Source organism: Eutrigla gurnardus (genome assembly GCF_963514095.1).
Source record: "Eutrigla gurnardus genome assembly, chromosome: 14".
In the NCBI taxonomy this organism is placed as follows: domain Eukaryota; kingdom Metazoa; phylum Chordata; class Actinopteri; order Perciformes; family Triglidae; genus Eutrigla; species Eutrigla gurnardus.
Genome location: NC_139937.1, coordinates 22,977,642 through 23,005,015, shown reverse-complemented (window position 1 = coordinate 23,005,015; position 27,374 = coordinate 22,977,642). Strand labels below are relative to the sequence as shown.

General features: G+C 44.0%; 2 protein-coding genes across 6 annotated transcripts in view; both read right to left on the bottom strand.

Annotated features, from left to right (window-relative positions):
* Window positions 1-5,225: 5,225 nt before the first annotated feature.
* On the bottom strand, window positions 5,226-14,973 carry LOC311024759 (protein rapunzel-like). Of its 4 annotated transcripts, none has more exons than XM_084027323.1 (3): window positions 14,867-14,897; window positions 7,066-7,129; window positions 5,226-6,433 (listed from the first exon to the last, which is right to left on the bottom strand). In XM_084027323.1, exon 3 carries the CDS (start codon window positions 6,419-6,421, stop codon window positions 5,246-5,248), a length of 1,176 nt encoding a protein of 391 aa, XP_083883449.1. In that variant the 5' UTR covers window positions 6,422-6,433; window positions 7,066-7,129; window positions 14,867-14,897; the 3' UTR covers window positions 5,226-5,245. The 4 variants fall into 4 exon arrangements, with proteins under 4 accessions (XP_083883449.1, XP_083883448.1, XP_083883446.1 ...); XM_084027322.1 differs by lacking the exon at window positions 14,867-14,897 and adding an exon at window positions 10,611-10,693; XM_084027320.1 differs by lacking the exons at window positions 5,226-6,433; window positions 7,066-7,129 and adding an exon at window positions 10,941-13,472 and having other exon boundaries at window positions 14,867-14,973.
* Window positions 14,974-23,360: 8,387 nt separating this feature from the next.
* rpz6 (rapunzel 6) overlaps window positions 23,361-27,374 on the bottom strand; it is a 196,341-nt gene continuing 192,327 nt past the window's right edge. The window contains exons 1-3 of one of the 2 annotated variants that reach the window (XM_084026053.1): window positions 27,233-27,369; window positions 25,446-26,007; window positions 23,361-25,362 (exon numbers count right to left, since the gene is read on the bottom strand). In XM_084026053.1, the coding sequence (XP_083882179.1) occupies window positions 24,669-25,362; window positions 25,446-25,939 (1,188 nt within the window). In that variant the 5' untranslated portion in view covers window positions 25,940-26,007; window positions 27,233-27,369 and the 3' untranslated portion in view covers window positions 23,361-24,668. Of the gene's footprint in view, window positions 25,363-25,445; window positions 26,008-27,232; window positions 27,370-27,374 lie in introns of those variants that run through there. The other variant, XM_084026054.1, reaches the window with a different exon arrangement.

The following is a 27,374-nucleotide window of genomic DNA, read 5'->3' as shown; positions in this document are numbered from 1 at the left end:
TGGATAAAGTTGCCGCCGGTGCCTCGAATGGTTCATGTTGGGTTCCTGTTGAGCAGCACGGCTACAAACATGGAGCGGCTTAAGGCCGAGCCGCAGGTATGTCTGTGTTGTTAATGCGTCGTCCGTCCTGAATGATGAGGTCTACGTCACCTGCGTTTTAAGGTGAAGCTCCCAGGGCCAAAAACAATCAAAACACAGCATTGTGTCACCTTATTAACCCCCAACGTCCCGACTTATAAGTGCATGCATGGAATTGATGTTTTTCATATTGAGTATATGAACCCGTCCACATAACGAGCTGTATCACATCGCATGTAAAACAGTTGATTTCTGATAATATCCGAACATCACCATGAACTCAATTTATCAGTTTGAAATGGACAAAAAACCAAAAGCTATATGTGAATTTTTCAAATGGTCTTAAATGTAAATGTGTGATAAATTCATGCTCAATGCTACGACAAAAAAAAAGGTTATCTGACAGAAAACAATAGTGTAACGTGAGAAAAAGCAGTCAGGAACTCTCTTAGATGCTGAAGAGATGGAGATGAAGCCTGAAGGCTTTGCATAGTTTGTGGCTTTGTCATTGTTTGGTTATTTTATTGCATAACAAAAACATCGATGTTTAGAAGGCTAAGAGGTATGAAAGGACCTGAGAGACGCTCCAGGTTATATTTTGACAAAGACCTCAGAGTCAGATAGCGGAGCCTCATCAGCTTGTTGGATCTTGCCCAGACGTCGGTATGTGAGGAGGTTTTCCCCAGTTTTCCCCCACAAATGATCTCAAATGGCTCTCAGTTTACTTAGAAGTCCTAATATTTTCATTAGCAACACCAATCAATAACTTTAAAACTAAATTAATGGTGATTTTTTTTTGATTGATTTTAAAAATAAACTAATTATTGACACCATGTGATCACTGCCTTTTTCTTCTCTCAGTTCAGCTTAATGAAGTTTTTTTCCTTGAAATTTCAAATTAAACCAAAATAAAAATTGTATTGTTTTTTTAAATTATTTTTGTATTATTTATTTCGGGAGTAGCATCACCAGGAATATATTTAGTAAAGACAGAATCTACTTCTTCAAGAAGCTTCAAGGTTATGAAATGCAACCAATAAAACAATTACATTCATTTTACTCGTCAGTGATATCGTTTGAAATCTACCTAATGAGTAAAATCAATCTTCCACTGCCAGAGCACTTCACTGAAAGCTGTCAGAGATGGCTAAGTTAGGATGAAGGCTACGTTAGAAGTCCTGCAAAGAAGATCGGGGATTCAAAGACCGACTAACTTCATTGGGGTTTTTCTTTGAAGTCTATTTCGGGTTCCTCGTGATCGTGACATCCGGGTCTGAAAGGTGAAGCCAATGCCGAAGTGACTCAGAGTTTATGGTCTCAATCTCTAGTTTCAAGTCTTCTTCAATCCAGCATGATGTTCATTATAAATGATGGTCCCGTTTAGAGTGAAATAGACGATTAAACAGGGGATGTTTTAGGGGGCGGGGCTACCTGGTTGGGTTTTTACCTTAGAGCTTTAACACTTTTGCAGCGTGATTTCAGTTTGTGAACGTTATTTTTAAGACATTTGGTCACCTAAAAAAAATGTGTTATTCAGCGTTTGTTTTTTATTCAGCTCCACCTCTTGTGTTACTTCTGGTTGCAAAAAACCAAGATGGCGACGGCCAAAAAGCTTCAAAAATGGCATTCTAGGAACCGATGGGTGATGCCACAGTGACTGTCCACTTCTAATATACAGTCTGTGTTTAAAACCTAGTTTTAAAGTAAGCTGCATTCAGAGCCCCAAGCAGCAGAGGCCTCTCAGAAAACTAGCCCCTCCCATAATGCATCTGACCTGCACCATCCGATTCCAATATGTGACCACCTTTTTTGTTGTTTTTTTAACCTTAATGACTGCCATTCTCACTTAGAGTAAAGTGGAGGGCTACCCCGAGGTGACGGGTGGAAGCACAATGTATTCCTGTAAAGCGGACGAATCGTTTCGTTGCCACGTGATGTTTTTCTGCGTTCCTGAGGTCACCTGACGGGCCGGGGCCTCAATGCAGTGGCTGTGTGGCCAAATCATATTCATGGAAGACCAATTCTGGTCTCATTGAAAGCATCACTTCCCCCATTCAAATGTTTTTTAGCATCAGCAGCCCCTTTAACGCCACCTGGGCGTAGACAGAAACCGGCCTGTAGCAGCCTTTCAGAGAGGGAACCGAAGCATCACGACCAAAACTTCTACATATTCAACTCTTTCAGTTGTGTTGTATTATTTTGTTCCCAGTTTTAGTTGCATACATTTAGACAAATGTAGGTTAAAACCCTCATTGGCTCATTAGCTATCTTCAGTGGGAAAAATGTTAAAAATGTCCCTCAGGAGAAGGTGGAGACCAAAAACGGAGCTAAAACAAAGTGTATATTTGCCTTGCATTCATCGGATGGCCAGAAACACAACTCCAACTGGATGATCATGTTGCTCTGTATCTGCTGGATGTGTGAATAAGCAACTGTTTGCTCAAGATGTTGTCACATCAACATCACAGAACGTCCAAATTTGCTACCGAATGTTTGAAATGTATCCAGAATATCGTGGAAGGTCTTCCAACGTTGCAGATGTGTGTTGATGTTGGTCACCGTTGGATCATTTTCTCAAAGTTGCTGATGAAGCAGTTTGTGGGCCTCGGCTCAGTGAGCTTTGATGTAACTGGATCATTTGCCAGTGGAAATTTGGAAAGCAGGGGGAAGTTTTGTTCCATTGGCAAAAAGGTGTCCAGACTATAAGGGCTCTCTCCTCTGTTTGGTAATACGAGTATTTTTCCTGAGTCTGTGTCTGAATACGACACAGAAGACGAGATAAACCAGTCTTTCTTTCTGTCTTCAGATTGATCCCCCCCCCCCTCCCCCTATTGGGAACCAGTGGAATTAAATCAACAAAACTGCATTGTGAATGATGTTTCAGGGAAGTATACTTTGTTACAGATTACATGTGTTTTTTGACGTATCACAAATAGGATTCATTTTCCAATGGTAAAGTCTACGTACGTCCAGAAGCCTGCATGGAGAGGAGGGTTTGGGTGTACGGGTCAAACAATAACAGGACTTTCACCCAGCAGACAGCTGTTTAGGTTCACTTATTTTAATTTACATCATAAACTTATTTTTTTTTACCAATCTAACCAGGTAATTTTGTTGCCATTTTGTTTTGTTACAATTTAATTTAACCACGTTTAAAACGGATTACAACCGCAGACGTAATCTGTGAGAAAAAAACATTTCCCCTCAGAATGTAATTGGGAATGCAGTTCAATTGTACTGGAAATGTAATTTTGATGTGTTATCATGAGTGAACACAGGTTTATTAGGCTTGTTATCATGAACGGTCAGTGGGAACATTAAGCCTGAGTGTGTTGGACTTTATGGATGTTTAAGTGCTTAAACGTCAACATAGTAAAATCTAAATGTTACTTTTGTGAATCTCGGTTTATACTTCCTGTATTTCCCACGTTGGTGACTTTTCTTTACCTCTTTACTCCGAGTGTCCTTATATTTAAATGTCCAATCCAAGAAACCTCAGGGAAAAAAAGAAAGTCTAGACCTAAAGTCTTTGACCCGCTCACTTTGCTTTCTTGCACTTGTTCTTTCTGTTCGGCCGATGTGATGCACTGAGTGAGTCTTCATTCGCCGAAGATAGAAAAGCCACAACCGCATGATTACAGAGCACTATGGGAGTTTCCAAACTAGCTAAACATAACATCCTTTTTCCTTTTTTTCCCCACTGAGATGTAAGATTTCTCCACAGAGCCGTTACATCTATAACACCTCAGACTTAGATGTGCTTCTGTATACGTAGTATTCTTTAAGTAATAATAATTAAAAAATAACACTGCAGTTAAGCAGGTCTCGTTTTACTTCTAGCAGATATTAAACCACAAAACAATGACCGAAAAATACAACTTAATTCTTTCACTCAAACACACAAAGAAATGATGTATGACTGAGTTTATTTGGAAGATTGTTTCAGTGAATCAATAGGATTTTGAATCTGAGACACTGATAACCCTAAATATACCGTAAATGTAAACAATACAAAATCAAACCAAAAAATACATATTACAGGTTTACAATATAAAACAAGTCAGTGGTGTCGTCTTGAGATAGTTCTTAGTGTTTTTTGATTAAAATCTCAAACATTTAAGAAATAAGTGATCCCAAACAATCATTTTTTTTAATTCAACCAACTGTATTTTTTATTGTTTATTCCCATAAAAGTAAATACGGTAGAACGAAACCACACGGTGACACAACAGCCGTGCGAGGCATCTGCATGTCAACGGAGCGTTGCCGTGGCAACACCTCGGAGGTGTGTGTAATCTAAACGTAATCTAGCGTTCGGTGTGTTTGCTTGTTGTTTGAGTTTGTGTGCTACAGCGTCGCAGATACAAACGTCACTGTTTTTGTTTTTGTCAGTTTCTCTGTGAAAATATCTGGAGACATTTTTCTCTCACGGCGTGCACGTCCTCGAAAAAGGCGAGGTCACCACTTATCACCCCGGCAACACATAATCTCTGCATGACGGCCGGATTCCAAGTCGAAGGCTTTTCCCAAAAACCTCCACCTTACTGCTCCATTATTATGTTACATGATACACATTTCCTAAAGGAGACACTGGGATGAAAAAATAGCCTAAAAAAGGGGGAGGAGCTCTTCTGAATGCTCAGAATATTCTAGTTTCTGTGTGTGTGTCTGTCCGTCCCGAGGTTTCCCCCCTCCCCTTTATATATTCCCCCCCCCCCCCCCCTAATCCAAATCGAGGATCTCAGGATAGAGGATGCCGTATGCTGCAAAAAACTCTCAAAATAAAATAAAATAATCACGATAATCGTACATATATTATCACAAATTACTTTAAAAAGCTGTCTAGTTCATCTGATTTCAAAAATACAGGATACAAAAATACATTTTCAAAAATGTAGTCATGCAGGGAGACGTTTGTTTGTTTTTGACTAAAAAGTGTTCTATATTTGTCTCTTGACTAAATATGAAGTGATTCCAGTATGTTTCAGTGCCATTTTAAAGAGTTTAAAGCATATTTTTCGGATCATATTGTAAATAAAACAGTAAACATCTTCAGAAAAAGAGAATAATTCAGTTAAAAAAGCCTATTAAAGGAGAGCAGGAATTAAGGCACGTATATGAAGGAGGCAGCGATTGATTCTGAGAGTTTATTTCAGCGTCAGCGACTTCAGGCCGAGTGAACGCAGACGTAGAAGTTCTGTTGCTCCGCCCAGTAGTGGAGCTCCTCAGTGAAGCTCCAGGAGCAGGCCAGGCCTCTGGTGGTCTTCACCGTGTGGACCACACAGGGGCCCGGCAGCTCCTCGAACAGGGCCTCCGCAACCGTCACCACCGTGACTTTCTTCTGGCTCTGGATCAGCTGCTGGATGCGGCCCGGGTCCACGGGCTCCGGCGAGGAGCTGTAGGACACCCAGACGTTGAGTTTGTCGTCCGACGACGTGACCTGGAAGCGACTCTTCCCCGTCGGACAGTGGAAGTCCTTCTTTTTGGCGAACAGGCCCGAGGGGGTCTTGAAGACGCGCACGGACCAGCCCACCCAGTCGTACTTCTTCTTCAGCTTCTCCACGATGGCGTCGGCCAGCTGCTGGTTGGTCAGGTTCGCCTCGTCTCTCACCAGCCGGCGGGCGTCGATCTCGGCCTGCTGGGGGAAGCTGACGATGCAGTCTTCAATCACGGCGTTCATCTTGGCCTGGACCGTCTTCATCTTCTCGCCCCAGTCCTTCAGGAGCTCGTCCTCCTCGTCGTAGCCCTTCAGAGCGGCGTGGCCCAGGAGAGCGATGAGGCCGATGCAGAAGAGCTTCTTCAGCCGGGCGCAGAAATCCTCCACAGGCCGGCGACTCTTCTCCTCGTAGTTCAGCGTTATCTCGAGCACCGACTCCCCGGAGAAGTTGTCCCCCGTCACCGAGTTGTACAGCGTGATGAGGTTTTTGTCGCCGCCGGTTTTGGCGAAGTGATCCAGGAAGAGCTTCTTCTTGACTTCCCGGAACTTGGGCTTGGCGTTGAGGATGTCCATGTACTTCCTGAACTGGTTGGTGAGGTTCTCCTCCACGGGGAAGTACACGGCGTCCAGTCCGCTCTTCTTGATCTCGTCGTTGATCTGCCGGACCTCCTCGGAGATGGCGTCCAGTCGGTCACGCACCTTCTGGAACTGCTCCTTCATGAACGTGGCCTCTTTGCTCTCCACGTTGTCCAGCGCCAGCTTGACAATCGGAGCGGCGATGGCGAAAATGGGGAAAAGGTCGCCGGCGATGCTGGCCACCATTTCAGCTCCGTGCTCGAACACCTCCATCACGGTCTCCACCATATCCTTCCTCTCCGCCACGAGCTGCTGCAGCTGGTTCGCCATCTTCGCTGATGTCTGATTTTAATGAGAGGAAAAACATCGACATTTTTAAAAGAACAAACGGGTGAAAAAAAGTTTAGAGACAGAAACTACGATGACATATTAGGGCCACTGTAGGAAAAAAAAATCCTAGAAAAGAAAGTTGAAAATTTGCCACTCTATTAATTTTTTTATTACGATGCTAACAACTGGCATTTATGTACGCACTTGTTGTCATAGCAACAGCAAACTGGCAAATTTCGCACGTTATAAACTGGCAAATTTGTTAAATATATGCAGCCGATATAAACAAGTTGCTTGGTTCCGCTAACACCGGATGTTTGCCGTTGCTATGACAACAAGTGAAAGTTACCGTTAGCATCTAAGCCCAAATCCTAAAATGACAATTTGGACTCTTATGAATAAAACCAACAATAACATCAACATCATCACCCTAAGGACCTGAACGAGGCGTTGTCACACGTTGTGATGTATGAATTCGTAAAATAAATGCTTACATTTATGGGAAGTTAGCTAGCATAAATGCCAGTTGTTAGCATTGTTATAAACTCGCAGATTTGCGACTTCTTCCTCTGAACATTGCCCCCCTCTCTCGGCCCTAATGCGCCATCGTACGTGAACAGATGTTGAGTCTCAATTTTACTTACAGCTGTGTTTGAGTGTTGGAATGCGGCCGGCTCCTTCGCTTCTCTTTACGACTCCAGCAAACAACTGATAAGGAAATAGAGAAAGAGTGAAGTGAGCTTTCGTGCTGAAGGCCACGCCCAGTGAGCAATGAGTCAACAATGCAGTGACGGAAGGCCGGTAGGGGCTGAACTGTCTGGATGATATTGGGGGGACTGTTTGAGTTTACACTGTGGGAATTGTGAGAAGAGTTATTTATCTTAAACAAGCAACAGACCGACATTTTCAGAGGAACAATATGAATCTTAATCTTTTAACCCTTTTAGATCACATCCCCCGGTCATATTGGGCACCTATTAAACAATACATGCAGAGAAATTGCAAAGAAAACAACATATGATGCATGTTTACATCAGCTAATACAAACCAATAATATCATGACACCCATCCGTCAACCTGCACACAGCTAGAGAAGGTCGTTAGCTAACCTTTTGAACGATTAAATCAAACGTCCCGTCTGTCCTGTTTCAAACACGTCACCAGACGGACTACAACGTTAAACAAACAGGGATTAGGTCTAAACGTGCGATGCATGGAGTCATAACAACTACTGAGCTCCCATCAACGGATTTGTTTCCATGACAACTGAGCAAATTAATATTAAGCAGGGGAACACCTCCCCTTCGGAGGATGCGGCCTTTGCGGTCTACGTCCGCCGGACTGGTCTGGTCTACAGATGGTTTCCCGTTTGTGTCACCTTTGCTGCCTCCCGTCGCCTAGCAACCAGCTAGAAGAGGTTACTAACATTACCTGATTAAAATGGACCCAGAGATCGCGTTTCATTCTCTTTCTTTTTTATTGTGGAGGATCTGCTCCAGGATCAGTTGGATCGTCCGATTCCGGGGAAAAGAAGGGAACATTTCTGGGCTGGTTCTGCAGACACGGCTTGTGTCATACGGTTGAAAGGTCTGGGAAAGACCATTCTGTGCCCCTTGAGTTAAGATCGTCGTTCTGTCTGTGAATAAGTCACATTTTCTCTTGGAGGGTAAATCATTGTTTCCTAACATAGCAGCACATTTTCAGTAATGCTAGATGATTATTGAGAAGAAGGAACTCACTCCCTGTCTCGTGCTCTGCACTTGAAAACAAGGATTGGATTTGGAAAATCTTATTAAACTGGAACACCTCCTCCTAAAGGCCAGGAAACAGAGAAAAAGCTGCAGACCTTTCTAGACATGTTCAGACACGTCCCAAAGCTGGAAATGTGAAGTTTGGGTGGAAATCCCATTTTGGTAGAAAACTAATGGCAGAGTCATCTTCTGGCTTCAGAAGCACGTTCATTTACATATTTTAATACAGGTTTTCTGGCCTTCGGAGTTTTATTTTAATTTTATATCGTGGCTGAAGGCGAAGCAGCTCCGTCAGTGAAGCAGCCGGCGTGGGAAGTGATTAAGTAGAAGAGGTTCAACTTGCTGGGCAAGGGTGTGTGGTTTTTTTTTTTTTGCAGTGAAACTCAGCAGGTTACCACGGCAACAAGACAATGGAAAATAATCTGTCAGCTAGTTTGTCCTCTCTGCTGAGGTCTGCTCTGTGTGTGCGCTTCTTTTTCTAGACTGCTGAAGGTTGCAGAGAGAAGATAGCTGTCGTTTATCAGCCTGAGGAATGAGCAGTCAGACACATCTGCTGGCCATCAGGGGGCCAAGAAGTCAGATTGTATGGAAGTCTATGAGAAAATGGTCCTACTTCTCTCTGCTGGCCACCAGGGGGAGACTCCTCTCTGGTTGTATAGAAGTCTATGAGAAAATGGTCCTACTTCTCTCTTGATGTATTATCTCAGTAAACATTGTAAACATGAGTTTATGGTCTCAATCTCTAGTTTCAAGTCTTCTTCAATCCAGCATGATGTTCATTTAGTACATTATGGTCCATTTAGAGTCCACCAGACCAGAAAGCAGGGGATGCTTTAGGGGGCGGGGCTTACCTGCTGATTGACAGGTCACTACCACGCTACCAATGCTAGTTAGCTACTAAAACAACTATAACTGGTTGCAAAAAAATTCCAAACTTAAGTTTTCAGAGTAGTCCACAAACCAACGGGTGACGTCGCCATGACGACGTCCACTCATACATATTTAAAGGCATCATCTACACAAGAAAGCAAAGGGATTCCCCCCCAAAACTGTTCCTTTAAAGCCTCTTTGTCGTCAAACACCAAATTCTAAAAGTGCTTTAATTGTCATATAAATGACCAATTTGTTAATATTTTGCATCGTTTCCTTGTGAGACTTTACAAAATACACAGAAAAGTACAGCGTACTCACGTCCTGTGAGCGTTTCCTGTTACTGTGCCTTATTTGATTTGAACATGTTAAAAGTGTAATTCCTGTTTTCCACTGATGTTCTCTCTCTCTCTCTCTCTCTCTCTCTCTCTCTCAGTCTGAGTGCACGTGAAGCATCATCACGAAGGAATCACATTTTCCGAGCCAGAGAGCTGCAAAAGCATCGTCTACTCGTCAGGTTTCAGGTGATGCTGCGAATAACATGAACACTCATTTCCCTTCTTGTTCGATGGTTTCATTTAAATATTTTACATTCTTTTTTAAAGGCCATGATAAGAGAAAAGTCCAAACAAATAAATACAGATATGATCTGTGTTTTCTAGACCATCAATCACCTTCGTGACCCCTCAGATTCCTCTTGTGACCCTTCTGAGGGGCCGGCCCCTAGTCTGTAAAGCACTGGACTAAAAAAAGCTATTAAGTACAAGCTACATCAGTTAAATGCTCCATTAATAATCTTATAATGAAATACATAATAATATGTTAGTTACATTTGTCTGCAGAACTGTTGATACTTTTAAGTATAATCTAATAATACGTTTGCTGTATTTAAATAAAGGATTGTTATTCTAACAACAAGCTCATTTCTTGATATATATATATGACATTATATAACACTATTTGGACTTAGAATTAAACAAAATATAGGTGTATTGAAGCCCAGAATGTGTGTCAAAGAGCTGAAATGGTTATTGTGTCGTTAATGCTGTGTGGCAGAGCTTCATCCCTCCCCCAGCTGACCACCGACAACTAAACGCTGTTAATGCGCCCTGCTAATGGAACACGTATCGATCCGAGCCTCTAATTACGTCACAGGACGAGAGAGACAAACAAACATCGCACTTTAACACCACAGAGGAGTGTTTGTGTGTCTTTGTTCCAACGCAACACAAGTGGGTTACAAGTCGAACACTTCCTGGAGAGAAAAAAGAAAAAGAAGTGGCACCAGATCTGGCAACCAACGCCCATAAAAAGCGCACTCTTATTGTTTTAAACTGCTTTTCTAGCGCAGATTCATCTAATCCGCTTCGCTTTTATTAAAATGCGTATAAAAAGCGCGTATTTTAACGTGTTTTTTTTTTAACGTGCGTCAAAGAGGAACGAAAGCAGCTCGAGACAGAAACGGAGTCGATGACGTCGAATCGATTGTTTCCTATTAAAGTTGCTCGTCGCAGTTAAACTACAGCAGAAAGTTCACTATGTAACATTTTGAACAGAAACGGACTCACCTTCAAAGAAAAAAAAGTTTGCGGAAGAAACTTCTGCTGACTGTTTGTCTTCCTATTAGTCACGTGGCTACAGACGCGAGACACACCCAGGAGAGAGAGAGAGAGAGAGAGAGAGAGAGAGAGAGAGAGAGAGAGAGAGAGAGAGAGAGAGAGAGAGAGAGAATAAATAGTTGTTGTGGGGATATTAATATTATTACAACCTCCATCCAGTTAATAAATGCGTTATTAAAGCTTTATTACTGCGGAAGGAGCAGAAATAACATACTTTCAGAATTAATCACAATTTTCATATAATCAATAATTCAGTAATGATGACCAACGATGACAAAGCCTTTTTAGAATTTTCCTTTTTGGTTGTTTATTACAAATTAAAGTAAAATATACATAATAAAGTGATTGTGGAATAAGAATTTTGGCCCTGCAGCATTATATTGCACCAAAAGCAGCGACTTGATTTTGTTTTATACACATTTATATCCAACTATTTACTTGCTAAACACAAGCCAGGAGGCAGTTAGCGTAGCTTAGCATAAAGTCTGAAAACTGCCAGCTGTGTTAAAATAATAAGTGATTGTAATAAACGCGATCCAGGAAGTCCCCCCGCCAAGAAACCGTCAGCCACACACTTCCTGCTTCACGTCTTTATGCTAAACTAACCGTCTCCTGACCGCAGCCTCATACTTTACAGACCTAAGAGCTGTATTGATCTTCTTATACTCTTGGCAAGAAACTTGAAAACTGTCCCTTTAAACGTTGAGCTCGACAGTTCATTTTTTTCTTGGCATTAAAAGAAGACGGCGTTGCACAAAAACAATCCCAACTTTGAGTCCGTTTTTTTTGCTTATTCTGCAGCTTTTCAAAGCCCAATAACGAACCGTGATGCTGAAAAATCACAAACGTGGGTGCAAAAATGAGAAACCTAATAACGCCGTAAAAAAAATAGTCCCCACTCATTGATTTACAGCATTTGCCCAAAGTTGCCCCTGATGATGTTTAAGGGTGATAAAATGGCTCTGAAACACCCTGAAGCTGCTGTCATCACTAGATGAAACGTTTATATATGTAAGAATAAAAAAAAAATCGTTACAATGAATCACATACCTATGACGGCGTAGTAGGGCCACTGAAAGAAAAAAAAAAAAAAACGAAGCCGAGAGAGGGGGGGACAATATTCCAAGAAAAAAAAGATACATTTAGTTTATAAAGTGGCAAATTTGCAAATTTATTACGATGCCGATATAAACAAGTTGCTTAGTTTCGCTAACACCGGATGTTTGCTATTGCTATGACAACAAGTGAAGCTAGTCCAACCGCTTGATCAATAAACACCCATAAGATAAAAATTTGGCCCCAGAAACAACAATAACCATCAACATCATCACTCTAGACCTTAACGAGGTGCTGTCACACGTTGTGATGACTTTATAAACTCGCAAATTTGCTTCTTTATAAACAAGCAAATTTGCCTCTTTTTTAAACTCGCAAAAAAAAGTTTAAAAAGCCCTCCTTGGCTCCTCCCCCGTTTTTCCCCCTTCGTCGTACATTCCAGAAACCAGACCAGATTATGCATCGACACAGACACTATTGATGAATAAACGTTCTATATTTGATGTGAAGGCGTCCTGCATCACTGGCCGTGGATGCACAGGTAGGCTCGTTTGTGCTTCCCATAGTAATAACAGTCCTCGTGGAAGTTGTTGGACTCCACCACCTCCTTGTAGTGGCTGACGGCGTGCACCAGGCAGTTTGGGAAGCTCTTGTTCAAGGCCAGCGCCACCGCCATCATATTCCCCTTCAACTTCTGCACCTCGATCTGCTCCTGGATCAGACCCTTGTTGATGGGCTTGGGGTCGTCGCAGAAGGAGACCACCACCATGATCTTGGTCTTGGTCGAAAGGTTGAACCAGTTGGCTCCCTCGCTGCCGTGGCACTTCTTCCCCGCCAGCCAGTTGAAGAAGAAAATGCGCTCCCTGTCGGCGAAGGCCCGGATGGACCAGCTCACCCAGTCGTACTTCTTCACCAGCTGGTCCAGGAGGGATTTGGTGAAGTCGCGGTTGACGGCGCCGGGGTTCCCCTCGATCAGGTGCTCCACGTCCATCTTGGCCTGATCGGCGAAGTTCTCCGTGCACTCGTCCACGGCCGCCTTCATCCGTGTCTCCACGTCCTCCATGCGGCTTTGCCACTTCTTCACCATCTCCTCCCCCACCGCGCCGTCGCTGAGCGCCGAGTGGCCCATGACGGCGATGATGCCCACCACGAAGAGCTTCTTCAGCCGGGCGCAGAAATCCTCCACGGGCCTCCTGCTCCTCTGCTCCGTGGCGACCACCGTCTCCAGCATGGCGTCGCCGGCGGTGTTCTCCCCGGTGACGGCGTTGTAGAGGGCGTCCAGGTTCAAGTCGGCGTCGGTGTTCTCGTAGTGGCTCAGGAACTTCTCCCGCTTCTTCTCCTTGAACTTGGGCTTGGCGTTGACGAAGTCCTGGAACTTCTCGTACTGGCTGAGCATCTGGGCCTCGCGGTCGAAGTTCTGCCGGTTCATGGACGTCTTCTGCAGCTCCAGGGCGATCTGATCGATCTCGTCCTGGATCCCCTCCAGCTGCTGGTTCACCAGCTCGAACTGCTGACTCAGGTAGCGCGCCTCCTTGCTGTCCGGGTTGCTGAGGATCTCGGCCGAGGCCACGAACACGGCCTCCAGGACCGGGTGCAGCTGGCCCACGGTGGAGGCGAGCACCTCGGAGGCCTGGCCCATGATCTCCACGCCTTTCTCGATCTTGTCCCTGTTCTGCACGAGCCAATCCGCCACGGCGTTCATCGTGCGTTTGTTTTTGCGCTAGCTAATAAAAAATGTGGACGCTTTGCTGCAGCCTGAAAGAAATAAACATGAAACCCTCGTAAAGTTCATTACAATGGGATGATTAAGACAAAAAAATAGTAAGGCTGCTCCTTTTTTCTGTTTTTGGATCAATTACGTTTGGCAAGGCAAATGACTTTCTTTTTTTTCTCACAGGACATTTTCCTGACAAACAAAAAGCCGACAATAAAGCAAACGGCAGGTCATGTCTACACATGTAGGCATCCAGTTTCATGCCGCACCCTTCAGCCTCAGCTGATGACAGGGACTAGTTTTTTTTAAAGCCTTGGTGGCATTGATACATATCAGGAACAAAAAAAAGCTCATTAAAGTACACAAACCAGGCACACATGGATGGCAGAGCAAATATCAAACATAGTGTGTGTACTCGTGAATTATGACATGAAGTGTTGTGCAATATTGCAGCAATGGTCCTTTTGGGAAGACCCGAAAGCAAACACAGATGTTCACAACATGGTCAAACTGGGGGAATTTACTTTGCTCACGATAGTTTCAATGTAAAATACGCAGGAACGAGAGATGACATAACTCATTTCTAGTTTCCCTGGAGTCCAGATCCAGTTCAGAATAAAAGGCACACCCAAGTCTGGGGGAAGAAAATCCCCATTGCACTTGTTCAATAATGCAATCATGCTTCCCTAATGGTTACATCACCAATGCAATTAAAAGCCGAACGCGTATATTTTTTCCGTTTTTTCGTATTTCGTTACAAATACAGGTTTTATGTGTGGAACCAATAATTGCTGCATCGATGAGATCGTCGGTGTTATTTTACAGCCTTTTCCCAACGCTGCACTAATTAGATTTACTTTATTCAGCCACATGCCATCACTGCTTTTTACCAAAAATGTGTACAATTTCTATGTTAAAAAAAGTGCACCATTCAAAATTTGAATTTGTGACAAACAGTATTAAATTCCGTTCTGTTTTTAAAAGTGAAAAAACAAAATACTTACTGAGCAAATATCTTCCCTTGTCAAAAACAATCAAAAAGTTTCTCTTCTTTTAGCATAAAAAAGTGAAATATAGTTGGTGAAATGAAAAAAGGCGAGTCCCACACGACGTTGATCAAACACGGGTGTCCCCTTTCACTGTGATCTTAATAGGAACCGCATACGTAAGTCCTGAACTAAACCACATCCCCAAAACGACTCATCTGGCCTGAGACTTACATTTTCTCCCCCCCCCTGTAGAAAAACACTTTAACTTTCAAGACTTTGAAAAAAAAAAGAAAGGAAAGGAAAATCTCTTTAATTATGGGTGAGAAAAGAATATTTAGTTTCTTTCTTTTTAACTTTTATGAAAAATCTAAAAATGATGGTGAAGTGGAGGATGGAGATGCTGAATAAAGAACTAGAGGAGGAAAAAAGAAGAAGAAGAAACTCACCTTTCTAGCTAAATATCCAGTGGGCTACGGTCCAGTTATCCAGTATAGTCCAGCTGTGCCTGTGAGCACCAGCCTCGTTGGGATGTATATATAGACTCCCTCCCTCCCTCCCTCCCTCCCTCCCTCTCTCTCTCTCCCAGTGTCTGTCTGTCTCTCTCTCTCCCGTCACTCCCCCTTTGGAACTCCTCCATCCCGTTCCAGCATTCCTCAGAAACCCACTCGGAGAGGGATGAGGGGCCGGCACTGACAGATAACATCCCGTAAACACTCCCCAGGCAGGGACACCATGCACCCTGGGAAAAAAAGACTCTGTGTGTGTGTGTGTGTGTGTGTGTGTGTGTGTGTGTGTGTGTGTGTGTGTGTGTGTGTGTGTGTGTGTGACAGAATAAAAAGGGAGACCAATGGCAGAATGGTTCAGCATCGGCGAGGACCCACAAGGACAAAACCCCTCTTGTTGTGGCTCGGTCAAGGTTGGCATGGCAACCGCACTGGTTCCTTTTAGCTTGTGTCGGACTGGGCATGCTCCGAAAGGCCCACTTAGTTTCGTTTCGTGTTCTGTACCGCAATTTGAATTGAAACGCGAGTGAGACGAGGTGATCTTCGTACAGGATGTTTACTGATAAAGTTCACACATTCACAGGTTCATATGTGGTGTTCACACCTCCACATATTCACACGTTCACACGTTCAAAAAAACGTTGTCGCTTCCAACCTCTCTGAACTCTCTGAGCTGCATAAAGTTCCATCACCTTATACATCACTGACGTACTGCTCTCTGATTGGAAGCTTACATTCATGATTATGCATTTTAATCTACACATTCTTTCAAACCATAATGAAGTTATTTATCTTTTTTAATATTTTTAACTTGTTATTACACATGAAATCATGACTTTGGCTCTTACATTGGGATTCTCAGCACAGTGTCCTTAAATATCCAAATGAAAAGGCCTTTTGAGATGATTTTTGGTAAATGCTGAAAAAGAAGGATGACATTTTTGACCCTGCAGTGTTCACGTCCGTCACGGTGGCTGCTCGCTGAAAGACGCTCTGTGTTGAGTATACAGGCCATGACGGCGAGAGCTCCCTCATGAGCTTTTCTGCTTTATAAAGCCGGAGCGTGACACTCGATGTCACCGTCGAATGTGACTCCCAAAGAGGCGGGAACAGGAAGAGGAGGGAAGGATGTGTGCAGCAGAGAGATACTGGGGGTTAAAGCACCGCCTCGTCCCCGTGTCGTCCCTCCGTCAGATCTCACACTTGACTCGCCATCAGAAAAGGTGGAGAGCGTCTTCTTTCGCGGGGACTCAACAGTATGTGGCGTGATGGGCGGTACGAGCCGATGCTGGCAAAGAACGTGCTGCAGAGGCCTCCAGACCTCGCCTGCTTTCCTCTGAGCTGAATTTATTTCACGCTGGCGAAAGAAACAAGCTGTGAAATAACTCTGAACCAAACGAGCAACTTGAAGGTTAAAGCTCTCGTGTTTGAATTAGTGGAACATTTTGTTGTTTGTGGTTTTCAGACTCACCAGGTGGAAACATGAGTGAAATATTTGAGATAATGACATCCAGCTGAGGAAAACTGTTGTTGTGTCTGGCTTTGCTCAGCATGTTGGACAAGCTGAACCTCTTTCATGATTTTTTCAGTATCTGGAGCTTTAATTCTAACTAAAGTATAAATAAATGCACTTTTATTCCTCTGCTGATGATTGATATTTGCCTGAATCATATTTGAAATCACTCATTATCTGTGAGTTGCAGCTGCATCCTGCATCTACAATCACTAAAAAATAAATAAATAAGGGAATTGAATGCTTTTTTTTTTGGCATTCATGTAAAGTTCACGACCGTTTTTGTCTCATGACGGCAAATCTGATCTAAAAATCCAGCAGCGGAGGTCGTGTTCGTGTTCGTTGTTTGCGTCCAGAAGGCTGAAAAAGTGATAAACGACTTCCTGCTCTGAGGAAGCTATCGACCATGTTTTTATCTTTTTGACCTTATCCGATGGTCGCCACAAGATGTCTCCTCAGCTCACAGGAAAAAGCCCCCAGTGGCTCATCCTCACGGCAGAATTTTATTGATGAGACACGAGAGAGAAAACACTTCTGCATCATCAGGATAGGTAGACTAAGAGAACAGATATGTGGCTACATGTTCAAGGAAAAATAGATCCTGGAAGATCCTGAAATACAAGACTTTATTTCTGCCAGAGCTTGAAACAAAGCCATATAATTACAAATGATTTGATAGCAGCAAATCGAAAGGATTTGCAGGAACAGAAAGTTAAATCAACGTTTGGGAAGATAAACGTGGGCGGGACTGACAGGTCTGACCTGTTAAAATGAAAATGTTGATGCTTGATTGTGGGCTATTTGCCAGAGGCCCCGAAACAGTTCCCTGAGTGTCACCTACCATCTAAAATGCATTGATTTGATGCTCCCGGATATCCGGATGAAGACCTGCTGAGTAAACATTGTTTAGTAAACTAACATCAGTGCAGCATGGAGATGTTCTTCATGATGTCATGCTGTGTTTTAACAGTCTGTAGTTCTTGGTGTTTTCTTTCCCTCCGTCCCTCGCCAGATGTTTCCGGGTCACAGACAACACGGCGTTCGGTGACAGACAGAGCGTGGCTTGTTCTGCGGAAGTCGAGGGAGGCAGCGTCATGGTAAATTAATACTGTTACTTCCTCTTCGCTGGCTGTTCACTATTATCACTATTCACCATCTCCTGCTCAAGCAGTGGGTTGAAAGTCCTTTAAACGACGACATGTTCCAGTTGTGAATCGTTTATGAGGCACTTTTTAACAACAGGGGGGTCTGGGACCCCTAGGGGCTCTGCAGAGTTACTGCAGGGGGTTCCCGAAATTATTTGATCCCAAATGTTTTTCTTCCAAAATGTGTCCAAAAATGCACATTAACATAATTACACCCTTTTATAAGCAAATATACATCTTCCTTAATGTTAAGTTGTGAAATCGTGATGTAGAAATGCCAATAGAGAATTATTTTAATGGCTTAGCGTTGTATACATACATCATCACAAAGTACTTTTATACATGGTACTTATACGATACTTTTACACACAACTCCTGAATCTCAATAATCACCTCTTCAACTGTTGTCATTGTTACATTTAAAGCAACAATCACTTCCTGACCCTCCTGTTTATTGAGCTGCTGTGTCCGGTGAACTTTGACCTCTGACTGACGAGCCAACGATCTGTATTCACTGCAGCGACTCCGGCATGCGACCGCCGCGATACGAGCCCATCTGTCACTCAGGCAGATCAATACGGAACTCGGGTTTGATCCGAGGAAGCAGATAAGGCTTCAGAGAGACCAGGACGCTTATTGATCGCAGGACTATCTTTGTCAAATCACCTTCAAGCTCCACGGGAAATTGGAAATCTAATTAGTCCGACTGGCAGACATTTTATTTAATTGTGTTTTTGTACTCCTGATTTACCAAAGCCTCCAAAAAAAAAGTATTTTATGTTCAATTTTAGGCCGAATATATAATACAGAAGTTAATCTAATTCAATATTCTGTTATTAGATTAAGAAATGTCATGATATATTGTTATGGATAAACTTATTCCCACAATAAAAGTTGCTTTTGTTAAACTAATTCAAGATTCTCTAATTAGATGAAGAAACGTCATGATATATTATTATGGATTTCCACAATAAAAGTTGCTTTTGGTTCAAGATTCTGTAATCAAGCAACTTTATGATATAGTATGATAAATCAGCTGATTCATGCTCACGTCTGTTGTGTTTACAGTTATTCACATCATGAAAACAGAAAACATGTTTCACAGAGCAGATCAATACAGCAATCACATCTGTAAACCACTTGTGTTTCTGTGGACGGACAAACAACCCCAGGGGACTATTTCTTCTCCTTCTGGAGGGGAAACTCCCAGAACCTGCAGCTGAATGTTGAGGTCACGCATCGTCATCCTCCTTCAAATTATACCTTCTTTAGGAAGAAACCACAGTGTACGTTACAGAACCGGACTCCCACACAAACATTCAAATTATAACAATCTGATTTAGGAGCTGCTAGCTTTGAACGAATCACCTTTAACTCGATCTGCTGCTATAGGACTGAAAATCAAGTTCTACTAAACAAACATGAGCTGTTTGCACTGTTGGCGAAGGTCAAAGGTCAATAACGCAGGACACTCTGATAAGAAATCATGAAGGAAATATGGACGATTCTAAACCAAGCAGTGCATTTGCTTTTTATCTCCACCTTTACTGTCATAATAAAACGATTAACAGGAGTTAAATAGCAATTATCTATCCTGTCTTGATGAATCGTTCTTAATTTATGCATATTGCATTTCCTTGTTGTCTGCCTGCCCTAAATGAACACATAGCCCTGTCATATGTTTTTAATCGGAGCTGCAAGTTTTCCTTGTTAAGAAAACAGAGTTCAGGCTCTTGTGGCCCACGTTTACTTAAATCATCTGATCCTCCGTGTTTGTTGATGCTCTCATGAGGATTTGATGCAGTTGGGTTAGGGATTAGCCCACTCCACGGCGATGACGTGGCATTTCCTGGTTCTCCTCTCTCTCTTTCGTTTCCTCTTTCTCACGCTTTTACTCCATCCCTCCCTCCCTCCCTCCCCCGAGACCTCACCTCCCAAGTGTTGCACAACCGACGCACCTTTCTCACTAGTTTCTGTTGCCGATGAAACCGGAGAATGTGAGTTTTTCTCACATAATAAAGTTTCTTTTAAAATAATAAAAAAGCATTCCAGTAACCATGTTATTGTAGAAATCACAGCTGGCCTGGGGACGTTTATTTATTATTCCCAGATCACTAAAATATGTGAAGTGTTTTTTCTTTTTCAGAACACAGTGGAGATGTTAGATTCATCTGTTACACAGAGAACAACAGGAAGAGAGAGACAGACAGGTAAAGAGCTGCAGGACTACAACTGAGGAGAGACAGACAGGTAAAGAGCTGCAGGACTACAACTATGGAGAGACAGACAGGTGAAGAGCTGCAGGACTACAACTGAGGAGAGACAGACAGGTGAAGAGCTGCAGGACTACAACTATAAGGAGAGACAGACAGGTAAAGAGCTGCAGGACTACAAGTGAGGAGAGACAGACAGGTAAAGAGCTGCAGGACTACAACTGAGGAGAGACAGACGGGTAAAGAGCTGCAGGACTACAACTGAGGAGAGACAGACAGGTGAACAGCTGCAGGACTAAACTATAAGGAGAGACAGACAGGTGAAGAGCTGCAGGACTACAACTATAAGGAGAGACAGACAGGTGAAGAGCTGCAGGACTACAACTATGGAGAGACAGACAGGTGAAGAGCAGGACTACAAGTGAGGAGAGACAGACAGGTGAAGAGCTGCAGGACTACAACTATGGAGAGACAGACAGGTGAAGAGCAGGACTAGTGAGGAGAGACAGACAGGTAAAGAGCTGCAGGACTACACCAGAGGAGAGACAGACAGGTAAAGAGCTGCAGGACTACAACTGAGGAGAGACAGACAGGTAAAGAGCTGCAGGACTACAACTAAGGAGAGACAGACAGGTAAAGAGCTGCAGGACTACAACTAAGGAGAGACAGACAGGTGAAGAGCTGCAGGACTACAACTGAGAGACAGACAGGTGAAGAGCTCCAGGACTACAACTAAGGAGAGATAGACAGGTGAAGAGCTCCAGGACTACAACTATGGAGAGACAGACAGGTAAAGAGCTACAGGACTGCAACTGAGGAGAGATAGACAGGTGAAGAGCTCCAGGACTACAACTATGGAGAGACAGACAGGTAAAGAGCTGCAGGACTACAACTATGGAGAGACAGACGGGTAAAGAGCTGCAGGACTACAACTGAGGAGAGACAGACAGGTGAAGAGCTGCAGGACTACAAGTGAGGAGAGACAGACAGGTGAAGAGCAGGACTACAAGTGAGGAGAGACAGACGGGTGAAGAGCAGGACTACAAGTGAGGAGAGACAGACGGGTGAAGAGCAGAACTACAAGTGAGGAGAGACAGACGGGTGAAGAGCAGAACTACAAGTGAGGAGAGACAGACAGGTGAAGAGCAGAACTACAAGTGAGGAGAGACAGACAGGTGAAGAGCTGCAACCAGGTCCCGCCAAGTGGGATCATCAGTCCCGAGATCTGGATCTGGATCTGGATCTGGATCTGGATCTGGATCTGGACTCGGACCTGCCAGCCGGTGTGTCACTGAACAAATGTTTTAGTGCTTTTTATCGGATTAGTCCACTCAGAGCTGCAGGCCGGTCGATGCCCCTGGGGCTGATGGGTAATAGCATTATCCTGTGTGGGGGCCGTGGATCGGCAGACAGCAGAGATCCAGTCATTGATCGACGCTTCCCTTCACCCTGGGCTTCATTTGTTTATGAAATATTGATATCGGCTTCCTATCTCCTCTGGCAGACGAGGAGACGAGGAGGGAAGGGAGGACGTTTAGAAATGCATCCTAAACGTTCACTTCCTTTTTCTAGTAAAACTCAGTGATCAAGTCTCGTGTGGCGTTCGCTCGCACTTCAGGTGTTTTAAAACGTGTGAGTCCACAAATCGGTCCCATAGCAACAGATGGTTTAAAACCCTGTATCTGTTTGTTGATAGCGCCCTCTGTCTGCAGGCCACCTCTGGTACCGCTCATCATCTCTGCCCCCCTTTCAGAAAACCTTCCTTCAACCACGAATCAAAGCAGCAGATGGAGGCCGTCCGTCCTGTCAGTAAACAGATGCTTTAGTCTTCCCATAAAGACAACCCAGGATTGACGGGCTACCACAGCCAAAGCCTTTCATGCTCCCCGATCAATAACTGTTACCTCGGCGAAGCCCACACAACCACTAATGAATCCAGTGGCTTCGGAGGCTGCCAGCTCTCTTTAGAAATACGAATGCTCTGGTAATGATGGAGGAAGTTAGCATCCACCTCATGGGATTAAAGGATGGAGACTTTGAGATCAACTGTAAATGTGTTGGTGAACAGGTCTGGCACTCCCAGCGCTCTGTCTGTTTTCTCAGCGGTAGGATTATAGTGGCTGGTATAGCAAAGTGTGTGTGTGTGTGTGTGTGTGTGTGTGTGTGTGTGTGTGTGTGTGTGTGTGTGTGTGTGTGTGTGTGTGTGTGTCACCTGTCTGGGATTTCCAATTATAAAAAAAGGCTTCGTGCCAAACAGAAGTAGCAGGTTCAGTGTTTTCGTGTTCCAGTCGACGTCTTTTCCTTTGCTTTTGGTTTTGTTTGATTAAGAAGGAAATAATGAGTCATGAGCTGAAGGTTTTTGGATTTAAAACATCCTCAAATGCAAGAAGTAGCAGTATCGTCTCTAAAGTCTCCAAAATGTTCTGTCCGGAGTCAAATTATTCATTAATCTTAGCGTCAAGACTGCAAGGAAGCCAGCGTGGCTCCGTCCAGACTTCAGTAACACACCTACCAACGTTGCTAAAGCTAACCAGCTAAAGGAATAGTTTGATATTTTGGCCAATAGGCTTCCATATTAGAGAGTCGATGAGAAGGTCGATAGCACTCTCACGTCTGCACACTAAATATGAAATATTTCAGCGGAGACTTCCATCGGAGGACGCATCCTTCGCAGTCGAAGACGCCGAAGGCCGAAGCCCGAATCGAGTGGTCTCTAAAATGAGATGGCGTCCCGTTGCCTAGCAACCAGCTGCCTTTGACAGAGAGAGAATAGAAAAGGTATCTCACGTTATATGATTTTAAAATGATCACATATGTTATGATGGAGGGATTTGCTTCATGATATCTTTCTCCAAAGGATGCACCGCTGAAATGGGACGCGGCCTTTGTCCAAAGGTACCACCAAAGCTTCTTAATTACCACCATTATTCCTCATTTGTGTAATTCTTTAACAGAATTAGAAGTGTGAAAACAACACATGGTGGTGATGTTTGAGCTTTAAAGGTGCTGGTCAGGATATTCTAGGCTATCAATGAAAAAAATCCAATTAGATCATCTTCCCACCAGCAGCCATTTTCCACTGCAGACACACTTCCTGCTGCGCTGGATCTCCCAGATAACACTCGATGGATTCTGACAGGCCGGATTTATGAGCAGCTAAAGATCCAGGCGAGATATGAAGTGCTGGCGGTCTCTGCAACCTGCAACCTGCAACCTGCAACCCGCAGGCATCGTGACTGCTAAGCCAAGCACTTTGCTGCTCGTCTGCAGGATATTAGCTCGGCTCAGAGGTTATTCATAGAACCATCAAAACCAGAGCTGCGGTCAGGGAATGCTGACTTACGTGTAAAATATCAATTAAATTAGTGGGAGTTGCCTGTTGCTGAGGCTGCACTGCCTCCTTTTAACGGCGCCGCGTAAATCACATTTGGACACGAAAAGAGAGGCAGATATTAGATTACTCTTGTTTACACAACGATTTACTATTCCTGTTTGCTCATTAATTGTCATAAAACAAAACCAGTATGCTGAACGTGCACTGTTTATTTATTGAGATTATGTTGCATGAGTATAGAAGTTGAAGTAATAATGGACATTTTGGTGTTAAAAATTGCCCTTTAATGTCGTTGATCAGTATAACACAGTGGATTTCAAGTCATTTTACATTTCTGGGGGCAAAAAAAAATGCAAAACAATTATTATTTATCACAAAAAGCAACACAAATAATCAAAAAAGGCCACGAACACATGAAGGCACAGCTCCGGTGAGCAGTGAGCTTCGGTTGCTTTGGTTCGAGGGGTTTGAAAGTAGTACAAGGCACATTTTTGCGTCTCCGGTGCCAAACTCCGAGTCTCTTGTTTTTCACGCCTGAAAAAGTAACCTCCCCCCTCCTCCCCCCATCAGAGTTATGTAGGCCAGCCTGCTGAGCAGAGACTTAATGGGAGCACAGCTCAGTAGATGCAGCCTCAGCAAAAAGCATCTCTTTCGAGCTGCAGGATTTCTCATCGGAGCCGAGGTAAAAGCACGGACACTAACCCGTTATTATAGAAAGTGTCTTTGAATTATTAGTTACAAACAGATCCATAGCCACACATTCATATTTAAACGGCTACAGCAACAACAAAAAATACATAAAATGTGTGTAAAGCAAATATCTACGTGATAGAAAGTCCTAAAAGTATAAGATTGATAAAAGATAAAAGTGCATTTGTGATTTAAATATTTTAACAAACATAACACATGAAATACTGACGCGGATGCAACGATCGATATGTGGACGAATGGATAATCTTTATATCTCACTACCTTAAAGGTGTGTACACAGTCATGGAAAGTAAAAATTAGTACATTTTCTCAAGCATTATAATATAATATTTGTGTTGTGTTGTAACCAATTTCTACATTTCAGAATTGTTTTTATAGTCAGATAAAGATTTGAAGTTCTGAGATATAAGATACATTTGTATTGTTCAGGATTAAACCTGTGATTTCCAACCTTTTTGGCTTATTCTTGGGTTCATCCAGCTGTAGTAAACCAGCCGATGTGTCCTATTAACAGTGAATACAGCTCAGTGAAATTCTCTGCATGATGTCATACTCAGACAGGACGGAGTATCTGGGACTTCCCAACATGTACGAAGCAGCGACGGAGGTTCAGCCACGATTGGTGAAGCTTGTCGGTGTCTACATGGAGGTAAGCCCCGCCTCCTCTCTGGAGCACAAAGAGGTTTTAATTGGTTTTGATTACATGTGGTCGATACCCGTTTCTCTTCACACGGTCAGTATTGGTGCCGACAGCCATCAAGCGTATCAGATCAGTGTATCCCTCTAATAATAATCTGAAACTAAACTTCCATGCTAACCTACAACGGCTTCACTCCGAGTGCACGCACACCGCCACGTTCTTGTGCCTCTCCCAGTAGTGGCAGTCCTCGGGGAAGCTCCACGCCGCCGCCGACTCCTTGTGGCGACTCACGGCGTGGACCACGAACCCGCACAGCTGCTCCTCCAGTGCCTCCACCACCGCCGGGGCGTTCCCCTTCTTCCCCTGGCCCTCCTCCATCGCCCGCCGGATGCATTCGCGAGGCACCGGCCGCGGCCCGACGCTGTACGACACCACCAGGTTGATGCCGTTCACCTGGAGCACCTCGAACCAGTTCTGGCCCGCCACGTGGTGGAAGTGCTCCCCGGCTCGCCACTTCCGGTAGGCGCTGCCCGAGTGGTTGATCAACCGCACCGACCAGCTGACCCAGTCGTACTTCTTCACCAGGAACTCCAGGAGCTGCTGGGTCGCGTCTTGCAGGTTCTCCTGGTCCTTTTCCTGCAGGAGGCGCTGAGCGTCTGCTTTGGCTTGCTCCGGGAAGGCGGCGACGCAGGACTCGATGGCGGTCTTCATCCGGGACTCCACCTCTTCGATTTTGCCACTCCACTCTCGGATTTGGGCGTCTTCCTCCTCCTGGCCCTGGGTCAGGGCGCAGTGGCCCAGCAGAGCGATCAGACCCAAACACAAGAGCTCCTTCATCCGGACGCAGAAATCCTCCAGTAAGCGACGGTTCCTTGAGACGTACCTGCAAAACACACCCGATTTATCTGCTTCAGTCCACAGGACGATAACCCAGAAGCAAAAATATGATCAAACATCACGGCTTACCTTTCAACCGACTCTAACACCGACTCTCCGAAGCTGTTCGTCCCCATCAGAGCGTCATACAGCACAAACAGGTTCTTCTCCCCTCCGGTTTTGGCAAAGTGCTCCACGAAAAGTCTGGTCTTCACCTCCCTGAACTGCTGCTTGGCCTCCAAGATGTCCACGTACTTCCGGAACTGGTTCCTGATGTTCTCCTCCACGGAGAAGTACTGGGAGTCCAGCCGGCCCTTCCTGATCTCGCGGTCGACGTCCTCCAGCCGGGCGGAGAGCACGTCAAGCTTGTTCCTCACCGTCAGGAACTGCTCTTTGACGTAGAAGACCTCCTTGCTGTGGACGTTGTCCAAGGCGAGGCGGAGGACCGGGGCGGCGGCCTCGCAGAGCGGGAAGAGCTCACCCACGGCGCTCGCCAGCACCTCGGCGCCCTTCTCAAACATGTCCATCACCGCCTCGATGGCCTCCTTCTTCTGGGCCACGGCCTTCTCCAGGGAGCTGCTCATCTTCTGTTCACCGGTCTGGAGTCAGAGGAGGAAGAGGTGACGAACTTCAGTCTTTATTCTGTTATTCACTGTAAACCCCAAAATAGAAAACTTTTAGTACGATACAGTAAGATGAAAGTTTGTGTCAAATGAACATAAAGTTATGTCGTTTTTACATTTCTGAACATTTGTGTGGACTTGACAATAAAATGTTAAGTTATGTCAAAAAGCACTGGGGTTTTAGAGTGAAAACAGTGTTTCCAACCTTATTTAGGCTTGAAGACCCTTAAAATGAAGCGCTGACATAGTTTTACAGGTCGTGTTGTCACTTTTCCCTATAAATGTCTCAAGTTGTTTTATTTAAATCGTTAATAGAAGCCAGCAGAAGAACATCAACCTGGTACTTCAAGCAAGATGAGCTCAGAAAGAAACATATTTGTGTAGCAAACACCAACAGAATAGGAGGAAACAATGGACAATGGATGAATGGATGTCGATCAATTACCAGACAAATGATCGGCAACTATTTTGATTAACGTTTGAATCATTTTCAAGCAAAAATGCCCCAAAAACTCTCAGTGTGAGGATTTGCTGCTTTTCCTTTTTAAACTAAATGGATTTATGGATTTTTAGTTGGACAAAATAAGACATTTGGAAATGGATGAACTGCTAACTTACAATAGGAATGTTTTCTTTTTACATTTCATAGACAAACTTCATCAATATTGAAAATGATTATGAGTTACAGCCCTTGAAAGTTAAAGTTGGTCAAATGAGAGAATCTCTGTTTTTATAAATATGATTCTAACAGAAATATGATAAACTGAATATCTTTCCTTTGACCCTGCCCGCTGTGATTACATGGTGATTGTATTCAGACAACCCTGGAAAGGCTGCAGGTAATGATGTCATGTCATCAAAATGGGAGCCTGAGATGAGTTGGATGAGGACAGAAATGCCCTTGGCTCCAAGGCCGAGCCATGTTGAACAACACGACATGAAGCAGTGAGCTCTCTGTTCTGTCTGTCTGAGGATGCTGCGTCACCAAACTCCTCGATGAAAAAAATCACAGTATTTTTGTTTTATTCGTGGCTGGAAAAAAAAAATCCATGTTTATATAAAAACAATAAACTAAAATAAAGGTTTATCGTGTGAACAAACTAAAAAATGCGCAACGACAGGCTGTTTTTACGCACGAACCCCCCTGAGAGCGTCGGACACACCTAGCAGCATGTTTAACCCCTCTGAAGGCAGATAAGGACATTCATCGAATTCCTATATATAATAACCGCGTTGCTGTTGTTTTTTCTGTACCTGGATGAAATGAAGCTGCTGCTGCTTCGCGTCTGATGAGCTGACAAACAAGTTTTATTCCACCTTCAAGTTGGAGGGAAAAGAATTCCCACGGTTCTCTCGAGGAGGGGTCCGAGACCACCGGGATCCGGAGAGGAGGAAG

Coding starts and splice junctions, on each gene's coding strand:
- LOC311024759 (XM_084027320.1), bottom strand. CDS start 13,419: ATGAACGCCGTGGCGGATTGGCTCGTGCAGAACAGGGACAAGATCGAG.